General features: G+C 44.6%; 1 protein-coding gene across 1 annotated transcript in view; it reads right to left on the bottom strand.

Moving 5' to 3' along the window:
* Positions 1–24,045, bottom strand: part of LOC122792184 (microtubule-actin cross-linking factor 1-like) — a gene marked incomplete in the record, with an annotated part of 3,579,694 nt that overhangs the window by 532,927 nt on the left and 3,022,722 nt on the right. Inside the window, 1 exon segment of the mRNA XM_044059907.1 lies at positions 3,465–3,638. Coding sequence (XP_043915842.1) covers positions 3,465–3,638 — 174 coding nt within the window.

Below are 24,045 nucleotides of genomic sequence, written 5' to 3'. Positions count from 1 at the left end.
AATCGTAAGACATTCTTTAGCCATGTCCACAACCTCAAAGGCAATAAACAATTGTGTGAGAGCTCATTGTTAATGGAGCCACCTATACTAAGCTAGAAGATATAGCAACCTACTGGCTGACAAATTCAGCTTCAGCTTTACCCCTCTCTCCCCTTCAACCTTCCCTCAGGAAATACCATCTACTATAACTCCCCTCTACGATCAACAGTGAACAAGTCCTCAATGCCCTCTCTAAGGCCAAGAACTCTGCATCAACGGGCCCCAGACAATATCCCAGGGTGTCTTCTAAACAGTATGAAACATGACCTATCAAGCCCTCTGGAATTGCTGTTTAACTGCAGCCTCAAAACAGGTCTCTTTGCCTCATGAATGGAAAGCAGCAAAAGTCATCCCTCTGCACAAAGGTGGGCCCATCTATAGACCCTGGAAACTACACACCCATAAAAATCAGTAGTCTTGCATGCAAATCCATAGAAGGAATTACCACAGAAATAATCAATAATGACATAGGAAACCTCCACACATTGGACCCAACTCAATTTGGTTTCATTGAGGGCAGGTCATGTCTACTCAACCTAGTGGACTTCTTTGAGAAGGTCATCAAGGCAATGGATGAGGGCAAAATGGTTCACACTGCCTACCTTGACCTGGCCAAGGTATTTGACACAATACCCCACTCAGGCATTGTTTACAAACTTAAGATGTTGGGTACAAACCCTTATGTCAACCAGTAGGTAGCCGCCTGGCTCACAGACAGGACTCAGGAAGTTAGAACTGGGGAGTCCACCTCTTTAAACAGGCCAGTCGCAAGAGGAGTCCTTCAGAGATCGGTCCTTGGACCACACCTTTTTAGCATTTACTTCTCTGAAGTCAAGACCAATGTCAATGGCCTTTGGCTGACTAAATTTGCAAATTAGGAGCAGACGATGAATCCCCCACCAACACAAAAGTTCTCTTAGACACAGACAAAAAACTGGTGTCAGACATGGACTAAAATTAGATGCTAAGATATGCATAATAGTATCCTTCAAAAAGTCGCCCACTCCTTGTAACTATCATATTAACAACACACCCATAAGAACTGACCCAGTAGTCAGGGACATGGGGACACACTTAGGCAGTAATCTAGCCTTTGAACATCACAAATCTACAGTAGAGGAACTCATTCTATGTTGCGCAACTTACAAACAAAGGTATGGCATCTAGGTCCAAAAAAATCATTGTTTCACTGTATTTAGCATACATCAGATCTATCACTGAATACAATGCCCCTTTGGTATGCATCTAACCATGCATATCCAACAGATGTAACATCCACAGAGGTTCCTCACTAAAATAACACAGGGTGTAATTAACATGTCCTATGCAAACCATCTCAAGGCCTTCTCCTGTATTCTGTCTCCTACAAACTGTTGAGGGGAGATTTATGTCTGGTATACAAGGTATTGTCAGACCACACTCTGACGGACTTCCTGCATATCTGCAAAACAAACATCACCAGAACTACCTGTTCAAAAAACTTAAACCTTGCCTGTGATATAAATAGGATCTGCTGGAGAGACAGATATGTATCGCAGAGACCACGCCTTCTCTGGAACAGGCTCCCCATCCATGTGAAACACAGTATCTCCCTAAACCAATTCAAATGTAATTTGGACAATCTGATTGGGAACAGGAAATTCATCCCTGGTTTGGTGACCATGTCTCTAATGGACACAGGTAGCCTCTAAATGGTTCAGGGCCCTGCTTGTAAATGTTTCAGCTCCCAAGTCCCTGCTTACACTTATCAAGTGTACCAGAATTTGTCAGAGATTTGGGATGCATGGTTAAGCTTAAAAAGGCCCTTAGAGTCATTATCCTAATAAACACCTATGAACCTATGTTAAATCTGTTAATTTTCAGTGCTGCTCATTTCTAACTAGATGGACCTATGAAAATGGGCAATACAAAGAAAAAATGTGCTAACAGCTATGTGACAAGCAGATCAAATCTGTATCATCAAGTAAATGAACAAGCTAAAAGTGAATTTAAAGGCTATTAACAAAGTGCAGTTTTATTTGTATTATTGCTATCACACATCTCTTTAGTTACAGACAGTATGGTAACACAGACTGTGTTGGTACATATGAGCAAAAGCCTGTGTTCTCAATACTTCAAAAAGTCTCAGTAAGAGCATGGAAAAGCTACGCTGTCAGGGTGATGGGGCATCTCATATGAGGGTTTCCAAAGGTGCTATTCTAAAAAAATGGCCATCCTTATTACTGAACAAACTGCAAAATTTCACAGCACTCATTCTAACTAAATGAAGCATCAAAGTGCTCAATAACATGCTTCCACGGTATATATGTACATATGATATTCTCACAGTTCTGTAATCTTCACAACTCTCCTTTCTCTAAGTTCTTCTGGATTTTAGAGGCTTTCAATTCATTCAGTTTAATAATGGTACCTCCAGAACCTCATCTACACTAGGACACAGTGGGGAAGCATTTGACATTAATCACAACAGTAACAGCCCTAAAGAAATCTCTTTAGACCACAACAGTACAACTTCCTGCAATGTAAATATCTAGCAACAGATCTATGGCTGTGCCTTAAAGCATTCCTACGGAGCGCTCAATAATTTAATTTATTTATTTTACATTTGTTAACTGGGAAAGTCCACTGGACACATGTCCTTTTTCAGTGGAGGGCCGAGGAGAAAAGCTCCATTAATAAAACAGTAAGAGTGAACTGCAGTAGATGATATACAATAACAGTTTTTAAAAAAGAATAAAATAAAAAGAAATAATGTCTAAAACATGTAATATTAAACTATGCTGATTTTAACAGAGTAATAAAACCTTACTTAAGTAGAATATATACAAGATTTACATTCCTATTTCAGTCTACATTTAGAACAAACATAATTAGATGCATTCAGATGGTGTAGATTATTTTACAACTGAACTAATTAGGTTACATAATACATAAAGGATATGTTTCTAGGCACAACAGACAATAGCTGTTAGGTATTCTTTACATAGTATAATGGGACTAAAACTTGAAATGAGCAGTAACAGTAGCTTGAAGTTAACCTGGACAAGTACAGTAACAAAGCCAATTAGAAGTATAGTGAGTTCTCAGTGTCTTTTTGAACTGTGGTAGTGGTAGGATAGATGATGTGTGTGTGTGTGTGTGTGTGTGTGTGTGTGTGTGTGTGTGTGTGTGTGTGTAAGGAAAGAGTTTCATAGTTTGGATATATAGAGAAGAGAGATTCTCCTGCTGAATTGAGGGGTTTAGTTACCTCAAGAAGTAATTTATTATTTGAGTGAAGATTCCTTTTACTGGAATACGGCTGAAGTAAGGTTTGAAGTAAAGGTGTTTTTATGGGGTGATGCAGAATTTTATGAGCTAGAGTGAGTTGATTGATGTAAGAGATGGGGAAATTCTAGCCAGTTAATCCATGAGGCCTAATCTCTTACCTGTCTTTGGGTGATTTTTTCATCAAGGTTTTCCCAGAGATGTTTTAACTCTGTCAGTGGCTCTTGGATAATGTCTCTGTCTGTATCATCAGACGCCTTCTTCAACATTAAGTCACCCTGGTGGTTCAGCTTTTCCATCTCAACCTGCTGTTGGTAGATATCCATCTTAAATTCCTTAAAACAAAACAAATAACAAAAAGGTTAAAACTATATCTTCAAACCCAACCTCAAAACAGGGACTTTGTAAGCAAAATTATTTGTTTGTAATGCAGGCCATTTACAATTACTGGTGCTTCTTTCTGACACATTTTAATTATCAATCTGGAATGTCAGCTTATTACTATTGTATCACTGGTACTGCCAGTTCCCAACCTAAAACTGAGAACCAGCATGAAAAGATTAATTTTACTAGGTGTCACAGGCATTGCTAAATCACTGAGTGCAAAACAAGAGTGTAAAAATAGTGATAAAATGTAGCCACAGAAATAAAAATAAAAAGCAGGCAACCAACATGGTACCTGATAACAAGAGAGCATGAAAAAAATACACCCTGGATAAATGTAGTAGCCCCGGGCATGAAAAAGTGCACTTCAGTGCTAAAAAATCTAATCTGTAAGATTATATATACAAGCGACACTTATTTTGTCAAAGTGTGTTTGAAATAGGAAAGTGGCAGAATAATGATACTGAAACAAACAAGCAACCAAAACTTTAAATTTCTCTGAGTTCATCTGAAGTGCATTCAGTGAATACACTGCATGCCAATACAAAGATAATACATTCAGGATATATGTCAGTGGTGATGGTATGCATGGCATTAAAGTCATGAATGAGAGCCAAATGGAAGTGTTGGTAAGAAAAACTACGGACAAATATCAAGGCAACTGTGTTTAAACTGGGCACAGTGCAGAATGCAACATGATGGCTGAATCTACATATAAAACACTGCATTTAAACTGAAAAGAGTCTATACAAAAATGTTATTTCAACTCTGCAGACACAATTAAACAAAGTATAATATGCAGATTCACTTTGTCTTTGGACATGACACACACAGCTCAAGTTGTACAGATGACAAATGAAAGGGCATATGCAAGCCTGAATATATGATGAGTGTAAATCTCAAAAGAGGTTATACACGAGTCTGCATTCCGCATTACAAGGCTCATAGACAATGGCAGAACTATGTCAGTGATGTAGAGGAATAAAACCTTGATTAAAGTCCACATAGCCCAAGTTCTAACAGTGGATTGCAAGACTGACAACACAAGCAAGAGGGGTGCTCTCTAGGCATAAGTGTGCTTGGTTACATTTCCTAGTGGAGACTGGGGAACAACCTTGAGGTATCTGCAGTGATTGGACTGGGCAATCCAGCGGCTGTCAGTCCCTTGTGAGGGGCAGTACAGTGCTGACACCCACTGTATATCCCACCCACTGGCCGTCACAAAGATGTGCACAAGGGAGTAGGGCAAAAATCTCTAACCACCCCTGGTGGCTGCCTATATGACAGCATCACCTGGCTGACCCTTATTCCTCAGTGATGGAGTAACAAAAATTAGACAACTGGTTGGGTGAGAGCTAATGACTGACAGGCAGCAGTGGCAAAATGTGATCAAAAAATAAACCATGGCAGAACACCACTTATCAAGATAAAACAATGGGTAAATTTGGAGCTTGAAGGGTCCCTGTCATAAGCTCTAAGTCCCACAAACATGGACTTTTCAAGATTGAACCAAGAATATTAAAAACCTGGAAGCTTGTACAACATTAATGGCCACTGTGCAGGCTCACAGTACAGTCAGGTTTGGGGGTTTGCTCCTATCCCCACTGTAGTGCAATCTCAGAGATTGTACATATAATTAGCAGGGGGTATGGAAAGTGCAGCTCCCCACATGAGGAGGATGAAGGGGGGCTTACCCTCCTGCAGAAAAGCAGGTGTTTTGTTTACGGTTTGTTGGTTGAGATTCTGGGTTTTCAATATCCCTGGCTCGATCTTGTTAAGGTTCTCATTTGTAGGACTTTGAGCTTATGATACGTATCCAGCCTGACATACACTGAGAGGCGATTTGTTGCACAGGGAAAAATACTGGTTTACAGAAATATCAAAGATCAGCTATTGGATTTTTCCTTATGACTCGTAATGAGTCCAAGACGCAGTAACTTTTGTTATAGAACTCAGTAAGTTTAGCACAATCACTAAAAAGAAAGTATTCCTAGTAAAGCTAGCCTAACACCTTTATTGAATTATCACTTGTGACACAGGCACATTTACATTAATATAAAAGTAATCAAACTCAAACCTCTCAACCTCTTAGAACACGAAATCTGGACAAAGCCATAAATAATGGGGAGCAAAGGCCCAAAACAGGTACAGTTTTTAAATGTTGCTTTTACAAATGTAGAAAGTTGACAGAATAACATGTTTTGCATTAGCATCCATTTTCTGAAGGGAATGAAGTCAGAAATTCAAATGTCTGTCATTTTCTGACTTCAATTCTCAATCTTTTGCCAGCGATTTACCAGAAAACCAAAATTTTATGAGGACCATACCAAAAATATGAGGCAAAAATCTGGACATTCTGCAAAAATCTGTACAGTTGAGAGGTATGAAACTGTATTAAGTTAAAATTAACATGCATTATGCTTCACATATATTGCTATATAACCTATAACCTAAGCAACATTACATAAATTATTCAAGTCCTGCCCCATTTTTTAACAAGAAACATCTTTATTATACCATCACTTACATTAACAATCATACATTTATATAAGTGAAAACAAACCACACAGACACAATCCTAATTGCAAACAATTTACATCACAAACCATACTTAAAAACTCCCATTATAAACATTAGGTTCATAGGTTCATAGATTAGTACTAGGCTAACTGCCCTTGTGGGCCATTTCACGCCTAGCCATTTACCCCATGTGAGAATCAACCTTGCACCCTGTATCTGTAAGATAAACACCTTAACCATTATGCCATCCTCCCACCCCCATTAGACCCCTATTAGACCACTTATAATCTACCCATTCGTTTTCAGTCAAACATTACATAACTCATTTAAGTTCTGCCTTCTTTTAAACCTCCTTCCTCCCTTGTATGTACTGTTCCCACAATTCCCATAATTTCCTATGTAGTTTGCTCCAACCTGTTTCTAGAGATCTCAATTCCATTTGTTTTATCTCTGTTACTATATTCACTAGCTCTAATATGGTTGGTTTAGATTCTGATTTCCATTTTCTATAATTGCTTTCTTGGCAGCCATCATAATTATAGACAGTAAGGCCTTACCATGTCTAGGCAGTTCTGATTCTGTATCATAGTTCAAAAATCATCTCCCATGTCACACAAATCAGCCCACCCAGCATCTCCGACAATGCATCCCACAGGGAATGCTTAAAGTCTACCAACTCACTGCACTCCCAGAAAATATTATTCCCAATTACCCCTTTCTTCCCCATCAAGCCTTCAACATTTGCTATCTACCTGAGGAACAATTCTCTGAAGCCTATTGGGGGTATAAAATGTCTATGTAAATATTTCCAAGGAAAAATCCTAAACCTTCTACATTTTGTTGCATATTTGGGAGACATACATATATCCTCCCATTGTTTCTCTGTGAATTGCTTAACCAATCTTTCTTCCCAATCCTTTCTAACCTCCTCTGGTTGACTCTTATAATTACCATGCAATATTTTAGATGCTCTAATTATTCTTTTTTAATGGTAGCTTCTGTTCTAGATTCTACTAAAAACTCTACCAGTGCTGGTCTTTCGTTTAGGACCCCCCCCCCCCCATTTCTCTCTCTTTGCCTATACTCTGATAATCAAGCCTTGATAGGGAAGGCAATCTTTAACCTGCAGTCCAAATAAATTCTTGTCATCTTCCCATTCTATAATTTTTCACTCTCTAGTTATTTGCTCCCAATACCTTGGTTCCTTTGCCAGATTTCTCCAATATATTCCTGCCCTCTCTTGCCTATTGTTTACATCCTTAATTGCAATCATCCCTATCGGTAGAATATCCTTTCTCCATTCCCATTTGGCTTAGTACTTAGAATACTTTCTACTTTATGAATATAATCATCAAGCCTTTCCACTTTGAATTATAATTTTCTGCTTCTGCTACGTATAGGAGACTTAACTGTGTAGCTCGGAAATACCCATTCAAATTGGGTAAACCCAATCTGTCCTGTTCTATTGGAAGAATCAGATTTATCCCACTTGACTCTTGCCGTCTTCCGCTCCCAGATAAAGTCCTTCAGTGCTCCATTAATTGCTATCCACAACGTCTCCAATGGTTGACAAAATATGCTTGACCTGTGCCATAAGACTAAAGGGACTACAATTAATTGATCCAAAGGAAGCTCTTCCCCTGGAGACCAAATCCAATTTGTAATGAGTGATAAAGGTATGAAGAGTAGCCCACGTTGCTGCTGCACATATATCGTCCATGGAAGCCCTTGAATGGAAAGCTACAGAAGTTGCCATTGATCTGGTGGAGTGTGCTTTGATCTTCTCTGGTATAGGGCTTTTTGAGTGTCGGTAGATGATGAGCATACAGTCTCTTAGCCATTTAGATAAAGTCACCTTAGAAACTGACTTTCCCATTTTAGGACCAGAGAATGATGAAAATAGCTTGTCGGATTTGCGCATTGTTTTTGTCCTGTCAAGATAAAATCTCAGCTGTCTGTGTATATATAATGAATGTAGACAGTACTCTACTCTACTTTATTCGAAAAATTAGGGAAGAAAACTGGCAGGTTAATAGTCTGGTTAATATTGAAATCAGAAATAACTTTGGGAAGAAAGGAAGGGTTCATCCAGAGTGATACTCTGTCCTTGTGGAAAATCAGATAAGGACACTTTATGGACAATGTGTGAAGCTCAGAAATGCATCTAGCTGACATATGGCCAGTAGAAAAAGAGATTTCCAGGATAAGAACTTGAACACAGGTGGCTGTTCCTTCAAAGGGAGGTATGTCAAAGACTGGAGGACTAGTGTGAGACTTCATGGTTCTATTGGTTGTTTGATTGGAGGTCTAATGTGAGAGACTCCTTTTGGAATCGTAGTTAAAAAGTGATCCAAGTTTTGCTGTCTGGCCCAGATAGAAAATCTTTTCCATTTACTGGAATACACTTTCTTAGTAGCAAGCTTTTGGGAAGCTAAGATGATATATTTTTACAAGAAAGGGGAGCCTGGACTGGGAAAAGATCACTGGAACTGGAGGAACCAAGCAGTTAGATGAACAGTCTGTAGATTGGGAAGAGGAAGACCCAGGGATGGGAAATGAGATCTGGGATGGGATCCAATATCCAGGAAGGATATTTCAGATGAGACCGAAGAAGGGAGAACCACGCCTATCAAGGCCAAAAGGGGGGCAATGAGGATGAGTGGGGTATTCAGGTGGCGGGCTTTCTGTAAGATCTTGGGGAGTTGGGGATAAGCCTTGAGGAGTCCTGACGGCCAATCATGAACCAGAGCGTCCCTGGGTGATTCTCTCCAGTCGGGGAGATTAGGTCAAAGTAGTTGCTGTATTTGTGGTCGACTGGGGAGGCAAAGAGATTGCAGCATGGTTGACCCAAACAGTCGAATATCTGATGTGCCACTGATGGATTTGGGGACCACTCGTGAGGACTCAAGAAAGACCTCCTGAATTTGTTGGCCAGCGTGTTGGAACTGCTGGGAATGAGAGTTGCAAGAAGGCAGCGCCTGGAAGACATCGCCCATTCCCATACTCTCATGGCCTCTCTGCACAGGCGATAAGACCGTGTTCCTCCTTGCTTGCTGATGTACCAGACTACCGACATGCTGCTTGTTTGAACTGCTATAGTCCCAAGAGGGAGACACTCCTGAAAGGCTTGCAATGTTAGAAGGACTGCTCTCATCTCCAGGACGTTTATGTGCAATTCTCTCATCTCCAGGACGTTTATGTGCAATATGGTCTCTGTTGGGGCCCACGTGCCTTGAACCATCCTTCCCCAAAAATGCTCCCCACACCAACAGGGAAGCTTCCATGGTCACGGTGGCCTTGGGCGTGAAAAGACAGAAGGGTCTGCTGAGAGTTGGGTCCTGAGACTGAAGCCACCAGGCAAGGTGGTTTCTGTACACGAGTCATCCTGACAGGCATGGACATGGGATGAACCTGAGCAGACAACTGAACCGCCAAGGTCCACTGCAGAACCCACATGTGATACCTGGCGAGTGGCACTAACTGGACGGCAGCAGCCATTGAGCCTAACGCTTGTAGAATTAGGTGGGCTGCTGGATACTCCAGAACCAGCAAGCGATAGACCTGATCCCAAATAAGTTGAATTCTGTATAGGGTGGTGCTGCAGTCTCTGACACCTTGTCCAGTTGAAGCCAGATAAACTCTAGGTTCTGGCATGGAGAAAGATTGGACTTGGGCAGCCTGACCATCATGCCAAGATCCTGAAAGAGGTTGAGGGTACAATTGGTGGCCATTGACAGTTGATGTCTTATGGGGGCCGTGAAGAGTCAATTCTCCAGGTATGGAAAAACCTGGAAGCCTTGCAGCCTGAGATGAGCTGCAACCACTGCCACACCTTTGGTAAACACCTGGGGGGCCGTGGTGAGTCCAAAGGGCAGGGTTCTGAACTGGTAGTGATTGGCCCCTAATCAAAAGTGCAGGTGTCGATCTTGATATGACAGTGCAAGTCCTTGAGATCCACAGAGCACATCCAATCATCCTTGTGCAAAACAGGCAGAATGGACTGAACAGTGACCATCTGGAACTTGGGACTTCTGGACTGACAGATTCAGTTCGCTGAGGTCCAAAATTGGACGCAGGTCCCCAGTCTTTTCTGGCACCAAAAAGAAGCTATAGTAAGTGCCGGACCTTCTTTGTCCTGCTGGGACCTCGTGGATGGCTCTTTTTAGAAGATCATCTTGAACCTTGAGATAGGCCATCTCCCTTTGGTATGGTGGAACATCTGGGAGAGATTTTAATACCAGGGAGGAGGCAGAAAAAAAGGGAATGACATAACCCCTGGAAATAATCCAACACCCACTGATCTGAAGATATTTGTCCAGGCTAGTGGGTGCAGGGAGAATCGCCCCCTGACTGCCTTTGGGGCAGGACAGTCGGGCAGTGTTTCAGGTGCGCTGAAAGGGCTTTTCCAAGAAAGGCTCCCAGGAGTCCTGATTCTGTGGACCCCCTCTGCCAATGTGGTGGTGTAAATCCTCTGCCACGACTTGTGGAAGAGGATTCTTGGGGAGCATCCTGGAAGGAGGACTGGGTGTTGTGGAATGAAAGTTTCTTACTCCCTCCCTGAGTCTTAGAAAAAGATCACTGGGGAGTAGAAAACTTGAATCCAATGACAGATAGTCTTACCCTCCCTGCTCGTTGTGGGTCAAGGTTTCCTTGACGGATGGTCTGAACAAGGTCAAGCCGCCAAAGGGGGGCATTGATAAAAGATGCCTTGAAGGGTTCCGCAAACCCACAAAGGTGAAACCAGTTGTGAAGTTTAATGGCAATTCCTGTGCCAGCTGCTCGAGAGGTGGCCTCCGCTGCATTGGAGATCAACCTCATCAAGACATTAGCCAGGGAAGTCAGAGTGGACAGTTTAGGAAAGATCAGCTTAAGACTCTCCAGAGGCAGCAACTATATAAGGAAAGTGGTTAGTTCCAATACCAAATCCCTCTGAAGCTGAGTGAAATGTTCCATGTAATTGGTTGCCCTCAGTCTGGATGTAGCTGAGGCAAACATGCGCTTTCCGAAACAAATAGCCTGAGACTCTATTCAGGGGGGTACTGAAAAGCTCTGCTCTGCTAGCTCCTTTCTAGTAGCAGCAGTCACCACAATGGCATCAACAGGGATGCCTTTATTCCAAAAAGCCTTACCTTTGATGGGACTGAGGAATTTTCCACCTTTTTGGGTACTGGTTCCACTCTGTCTGGCTCCTTCCAAGCCCTGCAGATGATGACTTCCACAAGCTTGTTGGCAGGTGGTGACACCCAGGTAGAATACGGGCCCGTCCCAAAGGCCTTCAGGAACACGGATTCTTCAAAAGATGGGTTAGTGGAAGACCAACTGACTCTTTGCTTGAGAATTTCAAGGATGTCCCGAAAGGACACTTCCACAGACGGAAGTCTGGGGGACCAGTCGCAATCCTTGTCCTAGGTGAGGGGACTCTCTAGGGGAGTCCAAGTGCCTCCTCTTACACAGCCTCTTCTGAGGGGGTTCCTCCATGGTGGGCTCTGGGGAGGACTTGAAAGAGTCTGGGACCCCAAGCAAAGTAGTGCCCATCTGAAGGCGCTTGTGAGACGGCTGATGCTGGAAGGATAATAAAGCCTTGCCACCCAAGGTGAAAAGGGGCTGGAGAGGACCGAGAGACAAAGGAGAGGCAACTGACAAGCTGGAGAAGGTAGTCTCTACTGCCTGGAAGGTCGACGGATTGGAAAAGGCCCCACTCTCCTTTCCTGCAGCTGCAGCAGCCCAGGAAGGGAGGAGGGACCCTGATGTAGCACCAAAGCCTCAAGACGATATCAGCCCCACCAAGTTGTCCAGCGCTAAAACCCCCCAAGGGATGAGAATGGTCTGAAAACTCTGGGCCCGACTCCATCTGCAGGGAAACAGCAAGGACCTCACAGGGCCGAGGCTCAGCCTGTTCCAAGGGCAGCAGAATGGAGCCCGCCAGTGACCCTGAAGGTGTATGGAAGGGAAGGATACCAGATCCCATCAAGCCTCTCACAAGGAATGCTCTGATCCTGGTGTTCCAAACCTCGATGGGTCAAAAGAGGAGAGTGAAGTCCTGTGGATGGAGAAGGTCCCCTAGGCAACTGCTCTGGGGATGGCAACAAGCCCAACTCAATTTAGGACTTGAGGGAACTCCTCATCATCCTATCCATATCTGTGGGTAGCAAGCTTCTGGAAGACAGAAGAATGCCCCAACTCTGCTGGAGTTCCTGCCAAAGCTCTGTGATCCTGGGAGGTGGACCAACTCCAGTGTATCGGATCTGATCTCTTAGACGGGCGGGGGAACTTTCAATGGCTATCTGATTTGACAGAAAAATTGGATCTGAAGTCCTGGTAGGAATCAATGTTTTAACCGGAGCACCAGACAGATCTGACAGATGGGTCAGATCCAGAGAAGGTTTGCGCCAGGTCAGATCTGAAGGCCTCCAAGGTGCAGTGGTCTCAGATCAGAGAGATTGATGCGATGCACTTGGAGTGGAGCAGCCTGGATCAGAAGCCAAAAAGGTTGGGGTCGGATGCAGGCTCTGCGATCCACGAGTCTCAGCTTTTCAAAAAGAGATTCCTTAGAAGAAGGGGGAGGCTTCCTCTCAGGATCTGAAGGAGCCTTGGAGGGGAGTCCGAAGTCAAAGGACCCTCTCCTTAGCTAACCCTTTCAGCAACAATTTGTTCCTACACTCCATCAGAGCACTGGGGTTAAATGCGGCAAAAATGTTGCATTCAACCTCCAGGCGAGACTCCTAAACAATAAACACACTCCTCATGCGAGTTGGAATGAGTCATCTTCTGACCACATGAGGAGGATATTTTGAAGCCAGGCGGCTTGTCAGACATACTTCAACAAGAACACATACACACTGATAGAAAAGGCACTACGCACACACACGCACACAAGCACACACACACACACACACACACACACACACATACACACACACACCTTCACAGAAACAATGATGGAGCAGAAAATATAAAAGGAAGAAACACCTAAAACAACAATTTTTTTTTGAAAGAACTAGCTATGGGGGAGGAAGGGCCCACAGAGAAAAAAGGCAGGAACCGAGAGCCAACACTAGTTAAAAGTACAGGGGCGAAAGGAACAGAAAACGAACTGCACTATAACCTAAAAGAGTCTAAAGAAAACTACAGAAACCCAAAAGAGAAAAACAAAACCCCCAGAAAGTAAGCATTTACCTGAATGAAGACTTGAGCTACTGGAATCACATCCTTAGCGTGTCTGCGGCAAAAGAGATCTGAGGGTTACAGGACAGCAGGGGATTATGGGAAGGGGAGCAGCTTGAGTTCTGGATCTGTCCATCAATTGCCGGCTCAGATCCAAGGTCAGATCCAAGACCCATCCATGATATCAGATCCAATATTAACACTTTTCTAGAAACCTATAAAAAAATTAGTATAGCTTTATATTGCTGAGCCTTTTTTGTAACCTAAATGCATAAATGACCATAATTTTAGCGAAAAGTCATCGTGCTCACCATAGTTTAGTTATTTCTGACTCACTAAAAGGACAAAACATGGCACAATATTACAGATTAAAAAGAATAAAGAGTTATGTTACTTAGCATAACTTGGCATCTGTGTTATCCTACGTCACTATTCATCACTGTTGGGTCATCCGGCAACTTTGCAGACAGCTTCTGGGTTCAAGCTCCTCCAACTTCCACGATCCCTTGCTGCCCTCTAACCCTTCAGATCGAGTTTGCCCTCAAGCCAGAAAGCAACTAAGGAAGACCTTGACCACCAAACAGGACATCTCCGCTTCCTCTAAGTCCCGCAGGACGGGGGAAGGTAGAAGGAATAGTGATGAACAGTGACATATTACAACATAGATACCAAATTATGTTAAGTACATAACTCTTTATCTGATATTATTCATGTCACTATTCCTCACTGTTGGCTCAGAGTCCCCAGCTACCCTAAATCCTGGATGGCCTCGTGGAAGGACATGCCGAAGAACTGTGGAACCAAAGGAAGCCCTGTTCGTGGAGACAAAGTCAAACATATAATGACTGACAAAAGTGTGCGGAGTAGACCAAATAGCTGCCGCACAAATTTCATCTACGAAATGACGGACCACACAGGCAGCTGACGCAGCCATTGATCTAGTGGAATGAGCTCTGATTGGTTCTGGTAAGCATAAGACTTTAGATGAATAAGCAAAGGAAATGCACTTTGAAATCCAATGAGAAATAGTAACTTTAGAAATCGCCTAACCCTTTCTGTTAAGACAGAATGCCACAAACAGCTAGTTAGATCTGCGGAAACCCTTTGTTCTATCCAAGCAGAATAATAACTGTCTATGAACATCAAGTGTATGCAACAGATATTCCCCTTTACCAGAAAAGTTAGGAAAGAAAACTGGCAATTGAATTGACTGATTCAGAATTGCTTCCGTGGCTATCTTAGGCAAGAAGGAAGGATTAGTTCGAAGAGCCACGCTGTCTTTATGAAACACCATGTCGGGTAGTTTGATAGAAAGTGCCTGCAACTCTGGGACTCTTCTTGACGAAGTTATGGCTACCAGCAAGGCGGTCTTCCATGACAAAAATTTCACATTACATGTAGCAGGAGGATCAAAGGGACTCTGCATAAGAGTTTGCAGCAGAAAAGAAAGGTCCTAAGGAGGGAAAGGATCCTTGAAGGAGGCCGCAACAGAAAAACACCCTTCAAAATTGCCTTACAAAGGCAAGAGGAAAAGGTATGTTCCTTACAAACATGAAAGTTAGAGAAAGCTGTCAACTTGACTTTGATAGTAGAGAAGCTAGCCCCTTCTTGAAAAAGTGAAGGCAAGATGATGTCTGAGATGGAAGCACAGAAGGAGTCCAGATCTCCCTGCTTGGCCCAAACAGAAAACCTTTTCCACTTACTCACATATACCTTCTTTGTGGATGACTTCTGAGAAGCCAAAATAATGTTCTTGATGGGGGAGGCCAGCCTGGACAGATTCAAGATTTCAGGAAGTGGACAAACCATGCCATCAGATGAAGAGTCTGAAGGTTGGGGGTCGGAAGCTGGGAGGGATGGGAAATCAGATCCGGAAGGGGATCTAGTACTCAAGGAGGGTACTTCAAATGAGACTATACGAGGGGGAACCGTACCTGCCGAGGCCAAAAGGGGGCAATGAGGATCAAGGTGGCCTTGAGGCATCAAGCTTTCTGAAGCACTCTTGGGATTACAGGTATAGGAGAATAGGAGTAAAGGAGACCCAGAGGCCAATTCTGAACCACAGCATCCCTGGGGGACTTCCTGAGAGGGGGAATCAGGGTGGAATACTGGCTGTATTTGTGGTTGTGAGGGGAAGCGAACAGAATGCAGCTCAGCTGACCCCAGTGAAGGAAGATCTCTTTCACCACTGAAGGATTCAAAGACCACTTGGGAGGACTCAGGACTGTCCTACTGAGTCTGTCCACCAATAAAGTCAAAGTAAACTTTATTGTCATACAGATCAATACAGAGGAAAAAGTGTGTGTCACTGCACGAAATTTTGATACTCGGGCTCGTACCATAAGAATTATAGTTTACAGAAGGAAAATTAATAATAATTTAAAAATACTGAAATAGAAATCAAAAATAAGATACTAAAAATAAACACAATAAAGTATAAAGTGTAAAGTGAGCTATGTAGATAACTGACATATTGCACATAAATGTTTGTTTACCCATTTAGCAGGTTAGGCTATGGGTTTGTTGTTCAGCAGTCTGATAGCACGTGGGAAGAAGCTGTTATGGAATCTGGATGTCCTGCATCTAATGTTTCTGTAGAGCTTCCTTGTTGGCAGGAGTTTGAGCAGTCCATAGGCTGGATAATGTATATCCCTCAGTAGTTTTTGGACTCTGCCATAGCATCTGTTTGAATATATGTCCTGTAGGGACTGAAGGTTGGAGCCAATGATTTTTGTGGACAAGCTGGACTTGCCAGGAATGTGCACTGCAAGAAGAAAGCACCCCGAAGGCAATGCCCATTCCCACACCCTCATGGCCTCGCAACAAAATAGAAAAGAGTGTGTACCCCCTTGGTTGTTAACGTACCACGCAACAGCCATGTTTGTCTGTGTGAACTGCAATGGTACCCAGAGAGAGGCAGTCCTGAAAGGCTTGCAACGTGAGGAGGACTGTTCTCATCTCCAGTACATTTATGTGCAGTTTGGCCTCAGTGGAGGATCAAATGCCTTTGACTGTTTTTCCCTGGTAATGCCCCCACCCGGGAAGCATCCAAGATCACAGTTCCACTGGGTGGAGGAAGACGGAATGGTCTGCCTGCTAGGAGGTCAGGAGACTGAACCCACGAAAGGAGATGACGCCTGCACAATGGAATAAGACAGACTGAGGCTGTCATTGGATGAGACAGGGAAGACCACTGGGCTGCTAGTGTTCACTGGAGAAATCTCATGTAGAACCTGGCTAATGGTACCAGACAGACTGCCGCCACCATGGACCCTAAGGCCATGAGAATAAGGTGGACCTTGGGAAAAGTCAGATCTAGAAGGAATTGGACCTGGGATCTGATGAGATGTATGCAGCAGAGAGGGAGCACTGCAATCCCTGACAGTGTCCAGCTGAATCTTGATGAACCAAATTTTGGGATGGAATCAGATTCAATTTGAGGAAATTCACTGTAATCCCTAAACGATCAAACAGATGAAGCACATACTGAGCGGCTGTGGCCAGACAATGCTTGGTGGGAGCTGTGAAGGGCCAATCATCAAGGTAAGGAAACACCTGGAATCCCTGCAGTCTCGGGTGAGCTGCAAAGTACAGTTTTGTACCTACCATAAATGTAGATGTCCGATAGATATGCAACTGCAGTCATAACATATGGGTTGTCCTGCCTCAGGCAGCCCTCGGTCGGCCGGATTCCAAAGTCTGGGTCCGACGTCGGCTGATGTCGCATTTCTCTCCCATGTCAGAGCGGCCGGAGTACATCAGCATCAGCCGACGCCATCTTCTTCAGTGTTTCTTGCCCCAGATGCCAGGTGCCCTCCAAGGAAGGCTGTAATCAAATTGGAAGAAAAATCAGATTTCCAGACAAATAAATAAGCAATAAACAGATACACCATAACAGATATCCCCAGCTAAAGGTAACAGGGATAGGAGTGGACCCAAGGCATAGAGGGGAAGGAGGGAGGGAAAACCCGACTGCAGTTGCATATCTATCGGACATCTACATTTATGGTAGGTACAAAACTGTACTATGTCCTTCAAGAATGCAACTGCAGTCATAACATATGGGTTGAATACCATAGCTTAGCTGGGGGAGGTGGAATGCTCTAAGAAAAGGATGGTGTAGCTATCAATCCCTGCAGGACTGCAGAAGCAAAGCCTGCTCTGGATCTGGAATATAGAGGAAGGTTGTAGTGTTTGGAAAATGTATGCACGGAGCTCCATGTATCAGCTTCTAGAATGTCTTTTGTAGGCACCCCTCTTAAGAATGCTGTAGAGGTGGCTGCAGCTCTGGTGAAGTGTGGTCTGACATTGGCTGGCACACACTTTCCATGGAAGGAATAACAGAATCTAATGCAATGTCCAATCCATTTTGAAATTGTCTGTTTTTAAATTGCTTTTCCTTGTACTCCAGAGGCGTAAGCTACAAAAAGCTGATCAGACTTCCTACTAGTCTTGGTTCTGTCCAGGTAGTAGCGAAGCTGTCTGTGAATGTCCAAGGTATGCAACAGTCTTTCCCCTTTGTTCTCAGGATTGGGAAAGAAAGTAGGCAGGTGAATTGCTTGATTTAAAGAAACCCTAGATACCACTTTTGGGAGAAAGGTAGGGTTGGTTCGTAAGGAGACCCTGTCTCTGTGAAAAGTTATGAACGGTGGTATAGCCATTAGGGCCTGTAATTCCGAAACCCTTCTTGCTGAGGTAAAGGCCAACAGGAATGCTGTCTTCCAGGAAAGAAATTGTAAATCCACAGAAGCTGCTGGCTCAAAGGGAGGTAAAGTCAATTTTTCTAGGACAAAGTTGAGGTCCCAAGCTGGTACTGGTGCCCTTCTTGGGGGCTTTATATTCTCGATTCCTCTAAGAAATTGCCTTAACAAAGGATGTGAAAACACAGGTGGATCAGTGTTGTATCTAGCTGAGATAGCTGAAGCATGTATTTTTATAGAGGAGTATGAGAATCCATTATGTAGCATATCTGCCAAATATTCCAGGATGAGTGGGATGCTCAAAAGTGATGCATCATGGCCCTTGGTGGTATTCCAAATGCTGAATCTCTTCCATTTGGCTGAGTAAACCTTTCTGGTGGATGGTCCGCTTCTGTCAGTATCCGCCGAACTTCTTTGGAAAGAGGTAGGTTCAGGTTATTCATGGGATCTCCCAAGCTGTTAGCTGTAGCGTCTGCTTTTGCCCCTTTGAAATCTTTCAGGATTAGGAAAGGACCAGTTTTTAGAAGGCCAGTTCCTGCTGAATCTGGGTGGCTGAAACCTGGAGGAAATCTTTGACTGTCTGAACTGACTTGGCTTTTTCCTCAATGGACTTTAACACATCTTTAGCATTAGCACAAAAAAGCTTGTTCTTTTCCAAAGGTGCATCAAGAAGTTTTGCCTTAACATGATCTGGTAAAGGTTGATCTTTTAACCATGCATGTCTACGAATGACCACCCCTGTCATAGCTGCCCTACATGAAGCTTCCAATGCATCATTTCCACACTGTAGAAAGTGATTGCTAACTTGCTGAGAATTGTGTACAGCCTCCTGCAAAGACTTCCTATCTAAAGGTTCAGGGGAGGCCAATCTTTTCTGTAAATCATCTAACAGGAAATCCTGATATTGAAACATGTGAAAGAGACAATTGAGAGCTCTCATAGATAAAGTAGTGGAGGTGTAGACCTTCTTCCCCCATCTCTCTAAGGACCTTGCTTCCCTGTTGGAGGGCAAAGGGTTTTTGGAGGTGGTAGCTGAAACCCCTTTAGGCCCCTGGGAAATTGTTTCTAAATCAACAGCATGGGCCCTAAAGAAATGGGAATGGGTTTCTGGGACCCTATAGTATCTGTCAGGCTTGACAGGAGCAGGAGGAAGAGTATCAGGGGTAACACTGGAGTCAGAATATAAATCATCCAAAACATCAAGCACAGGGGGTATAGCTAAGGGTCTGTGTTGGGGCTTTTTAAGGAAGGTTCGAAGGTGCTTTCTGGAATCTGAATATTCCTGGCCTTGCCACTTAAAATGCTCCCTCATGGAATGCAGAACTTCCCCAAAAGACATATCCTCAGGAGGAGAAGCCGAGGGGATAGAATCCTCTGCATCTGAATCCCCATAGGTCTGGAAGGCCTCTTCCTGGCTTTCAGAGTGAACAGAGTCCTCAGAATCTTCATCTGTGGGAATACGGTCAGGGGGTTCAACCCTGGGCCTCTTATCAGGAGGAGTCTGGGATCCTCTCTCAGGATGGGCCTGGGAACCTCTGATCAGGGAAATTAAATCTGCGGCCATAGCCATGATTTGAGTTTCAGGAGTAGGCTGAGGTAAGGTCTTAGCAGAAAGATGCTTGGACTTGCTGGCTGCCTTGGCACGTGTGTAGGCCTTGATAGACATGGACATGGGAGGCCTAGCCGCTCCACGTGCAGGAGTGACCTTATCTACAGCAATGGTCTCGGGCATTTCCTCGGTTTCAGTATCCGGAGGAAAGTCAATAACTGGCGTCGGAGTGGCCTCCGGTATCGGTAATGCGGTGTCTTCGGTTCGGAGCGGTGGAATAACCACCTCAGAGGGAACCGGAGCACTCACGGTTAATTTTGGCGTGGTGTCGGTGGAAGACGTGGGCCGAGGATGTCAGTCCCGGTCTTTACGTTTCTTAGGAGTCTGCGTTGTCGGTTGTTCCGACGGCATTGTATAATCAAATTTATCGCCGAAAAAGTCTTCAGCGAACTCCGCCCGGCACCTGAGAGTGCGCTTGTTAAAGCGAGCACAGGCAGCACAGGCCGAGACGTCGTGGTCTGGGCCAAGGCAAGGGAGGCAGTAAGAGTGGAAATCCTTATGAGGTATTTGTTTACCACAAGACAAACAATTATTTACTTTTTCAGTAATTTCTGACATCGGCTGAGGCAAGAAAAGGTCCCCAACGGGGTACTTAGCTTTTTTGATGACTTCGGATTCGAAGAATACAGGAGCTGACCGACCGGCACTTGCGAACTGCTTCTGCTTCGGGCACCACACGGCAAGAAAGACTGAAGAAGATGGCGTCGGCTGATGCTTATGTACTCCGGCCGCTCTGACGTGGGAGAGAAATGCGACATCAGCCGACGTCGGACCCAGACTTTGGAATCCGGCCGACCGAGGGCTGCCTGAGGCAGGACAACCCATATGTTATGACTGCAGTTGCATTCTTGAAGGACATCCACTGCCATGTATTTGGTGCACACCTGGGGGTGTGGTGAGACCAAAGGGCAGGGTCCTGAACTGGTAGTGATTGGCCCCTATGCGAAGTGGAGAGGTCTCTTGGAGCACCTGTCTATTTTTATAGGATAGTACGCATCCTGGAGATCCACAGAGCACATCCAATTATCCTTGTGTAAAAGAGGCACAATGGACTGGACAGTGACCATCCAGAACCTGGACTTCTTGATAGAGAGATTTAGTACACTGAGGTTCAGAATTGGACACAGGTCCCCGTCTTCTTTGGCACCAAAACGAAGCGAGAGCAAGTTTCGGATTCTCATCATCCTGGGGAGACTTCTTTGATGGCTCTCTTCTGAAGAAGTCTGAGCACTACTTTCTGAGCCAACTCCCTCTGATGGGGTGGAGCATCGGGGAAGTATCTCATGACTGGAGGAGGAGAAGATTGAGAAAAGAGAATAGAGTAGCCCCTGGAAATAATGTTTAGCACCCAATGATCTTTTGTAAAATCTGCCCAGGCCAAAGGGTGCAGAGACAAATGACCCTGAACTGTCTCCAGGGCAGGACAGTCAGGCAGTGCCTCAGGAGCATGGGGGGGGGGGGGGCTTCTCAGAGAAAGGTTCCCGGGAGACCTGATTTTGCAGACCCCCTCTGCCTCTGGGGCGGTGTCTGCCATTAAGCCCTCTCACATGACCTCTAGGAGACAACTCATCCTGACAGTCTTGAAAGGCAGACTGTGACTTGCGAAACCACATTTTCCTGGCCCCCCACTGCATCTTGGAGAAGGAGCGCTAGGGGTAGAAAACCTGATTTCCACAGTCGACAAGGTCTTGCCTTTCTGCTCACTGTGGGTGAGTGTTTCTTTGACCGAAGGGCCAAAGAGGGTAGATTTGTTAAAGGGGGTGTTGCAGAAGGAAGCCTTAAAGGACACCACAAATCCACACAGATACAACCAGGTGTGACACCAAATAGCAATGCCTGTACTGACTGCTCAAGAGGCACCTTCCGCAGCATTGGCAATCAGCCTCATTGAGGAATTAACCAGGAAAGTGAGGGTAGACTGCTTGGGGGACACCTTACTTAGTTCCCTGGCAGGAAGCAACTCAGAAAGGGATGGGGTAAACTCCTTGACCACGTCCCTCTGGAGTCGGGTGAAATGTGCCAAGTAGTTAAGTGTCCGCAGACCAAAGGTAGCCGAGGCAAATACCCTTTCCATGTCTGTCAATTGCTCGGGACTCTTGGTTAGGGGAATGAACAGACATACTCTACTCTGACAGCACTTTCTTGGTGGTGGCAGCTACCACAACAGCATCAAATGGCACACCCTTAGATCAGAACTGTTTGTCAGAAGAGGGGGCAAAGAAATTTATCGGTGCACTTGGGAACAGGATCCACAGTATCTGGTTCCTTCCATGCCCTGCTGGCAATAAGGTCTATAACTTAATCAGCAAGGGGGGGGCCCAGGAGGCAGAAGGTCCTGTCCCAAAAGCCTGAAAGAACATGGACTCCGCAGAGGATGGGGGAAGGAAAGACCATCCCCCTTTAAGCTTGAAGATTTCTATGATGGTCCGTATCCTTCGTGAACGACTCGCTGGGGAGTCTAGGTGCCTCCTCTTGCATGATCTCTTTCGAGGCACCTCCTCTGATTGGGGAGGGGGCTCAGGGGAGGATTCGTATGAGAGGGGGACCACAAGGGGGGGGGTGACACCCGCCTGAAGGCTAGTTCGAGAGGGCTGACCGAAAATAGGATAAGAAGAGTCCGCTCTGGGGTGCAGGGGCGGTTCCTGGACAGCTGGGGAGGAAACTCTCGTGGAGGAAAAAGTCCTCTTCTACAGCCAGCGAACGGGTAGGAGATAGACCCTTGGCCAGATGGGCAGGGGACGCAAGAAGCCCCCAACTCAATCTGAGCCTTAAGAAAGGACCTCATCATCCTGTCCATATCAGTTTGGAGCAAGCCCCTAGAGGACTTAGACGAAGCACAGGACTTAGCTGGAGATGGATGTCTGGAGCCCACAGACCTCCCCTGTCTGTCCAAAGACAGACTCCTGTGCTTCGAAGCAGAAAGGGACTGCCCCAAGCCAGAACCAGATGGGGAGTCCTCTATAATAATTGTGGGATCCGACACCGATCCTGGATCCAACCGCCTCAGATCCAAAAGCAAATGAGGATATGAATGCTTGGATCCCACATGACTTGGATCCGTGGCTGGTGTGGATCTGGCAGGATCAAAGGCCTACATCTGGAGGCCTTGGATCCTGGAACAGATTCCTGTGACCTCGGATCTGAGGACCTCAAGAGTGGAAGCCCTAGATACAGAGAGTTGCGGGACCTAGGATCCTAGGACATCAGATCTGACTAGGCAGAGGCTGGAGTTGGATCTGAGGAACTGGGATTTGACAGCCTGGCCTTTTTAAACAACCTAAAAGAGGGGGGTTTCTTCTTATGATCGGAGGGTCTAGGCTTGGCCAGGAACTAAGCCAATGAACCCCCTTCGGCTAAACCTTTTAACAGAAGTTTGTTTCAGTGCTTGACCACAGCCCAGGGATTGAATGCAGCACAAATGTCGCATTCAACCTCCAGGTTGTCGGTGCCCAAACAATAAAAGCACTCCAAATTGCAAATCAGACATGGGCATCTTTCGACCACATGAGGAGCACCTTTTGAAACCAAGAGGCTTGTCAGACATGCTGGGATGAGAATACACCAAAACCTAAGGGGCATGCTGAACTCTGAAACCAAGAAGGAAAAGCTACAGTCAAACCCAAAACAACCAGTCACACTATAAATTATAAAACTATAAAACTACAGAATTATAAAACTACAGGAATAAATGGCCAAAACAAAAAATGTGCCAAAACACACAAACAACCAAGAAGCAAAATGGGATGTGGGAGTAAATACTACCAATAATATAACTAGAAAACACTAACCACTAAAAAGGGAGAAATGAAGAGAAAAATTAAAAAAAAAATTGCTACTTATCCACCCTGGAGATTCAAGCCAGAGAATCTGCGTCTGAAGCTGAGCACGGCAAACAAGATCTGAGGGGTTAGAGGGCAGCAAGAGGTCATGGGAGTGGGAGGAGCTCAAGCCTAGAAGCTGTCTGCAAAGTTGCTGGCTCGGATCCGATGCTGGATCCTATGACCCAACTGATTCTGTTTTTTTATCCCAAGAACTAATGTACGTTCAAGCAGAGAGTACTATCTGCTTACAGAATAATGATAATCCATATTTTTATTTTCAAAGTGTAATACACAACTTTTTTTTCTCTGAAAGAAAATAGCACATTCATCAACACACACATAAATCAGATCTAAGTAATTTTGCAATACATGCTGGTTGACCAGTCTGTAGCCAAATTATGAAGTCTAATGATACTGGAGACATGCTGAAGCTGGCTGTGATAATATGTTTGAAGGACTGCAAAACATTGTGAAGCCAGCCAATATGAACAGATGAGCAATGCTAAAGCTAATGCATTTTCAAGACAGTCAAAAGGTGAGTGCA

The sequence above is a fragment of the Protopterus annectens genome, chromosome 1.part2 (assembly GCF_019279795.1).
Source record: "Protopterus annectens isolate FY-2018-M chromosome 1.part2, PAN1.0, whole genome shotgun sequence".
In the NCBI taxonomy this organism is placed as follows: Eukaryota; Metazoa; Chordata; order Ceratodontiformes; family Protopteridae; genus Protopterus; species Protopterus annectens.
This window is presented reverse-complemented; position numbering and strand designations above follow the sequence as displayed.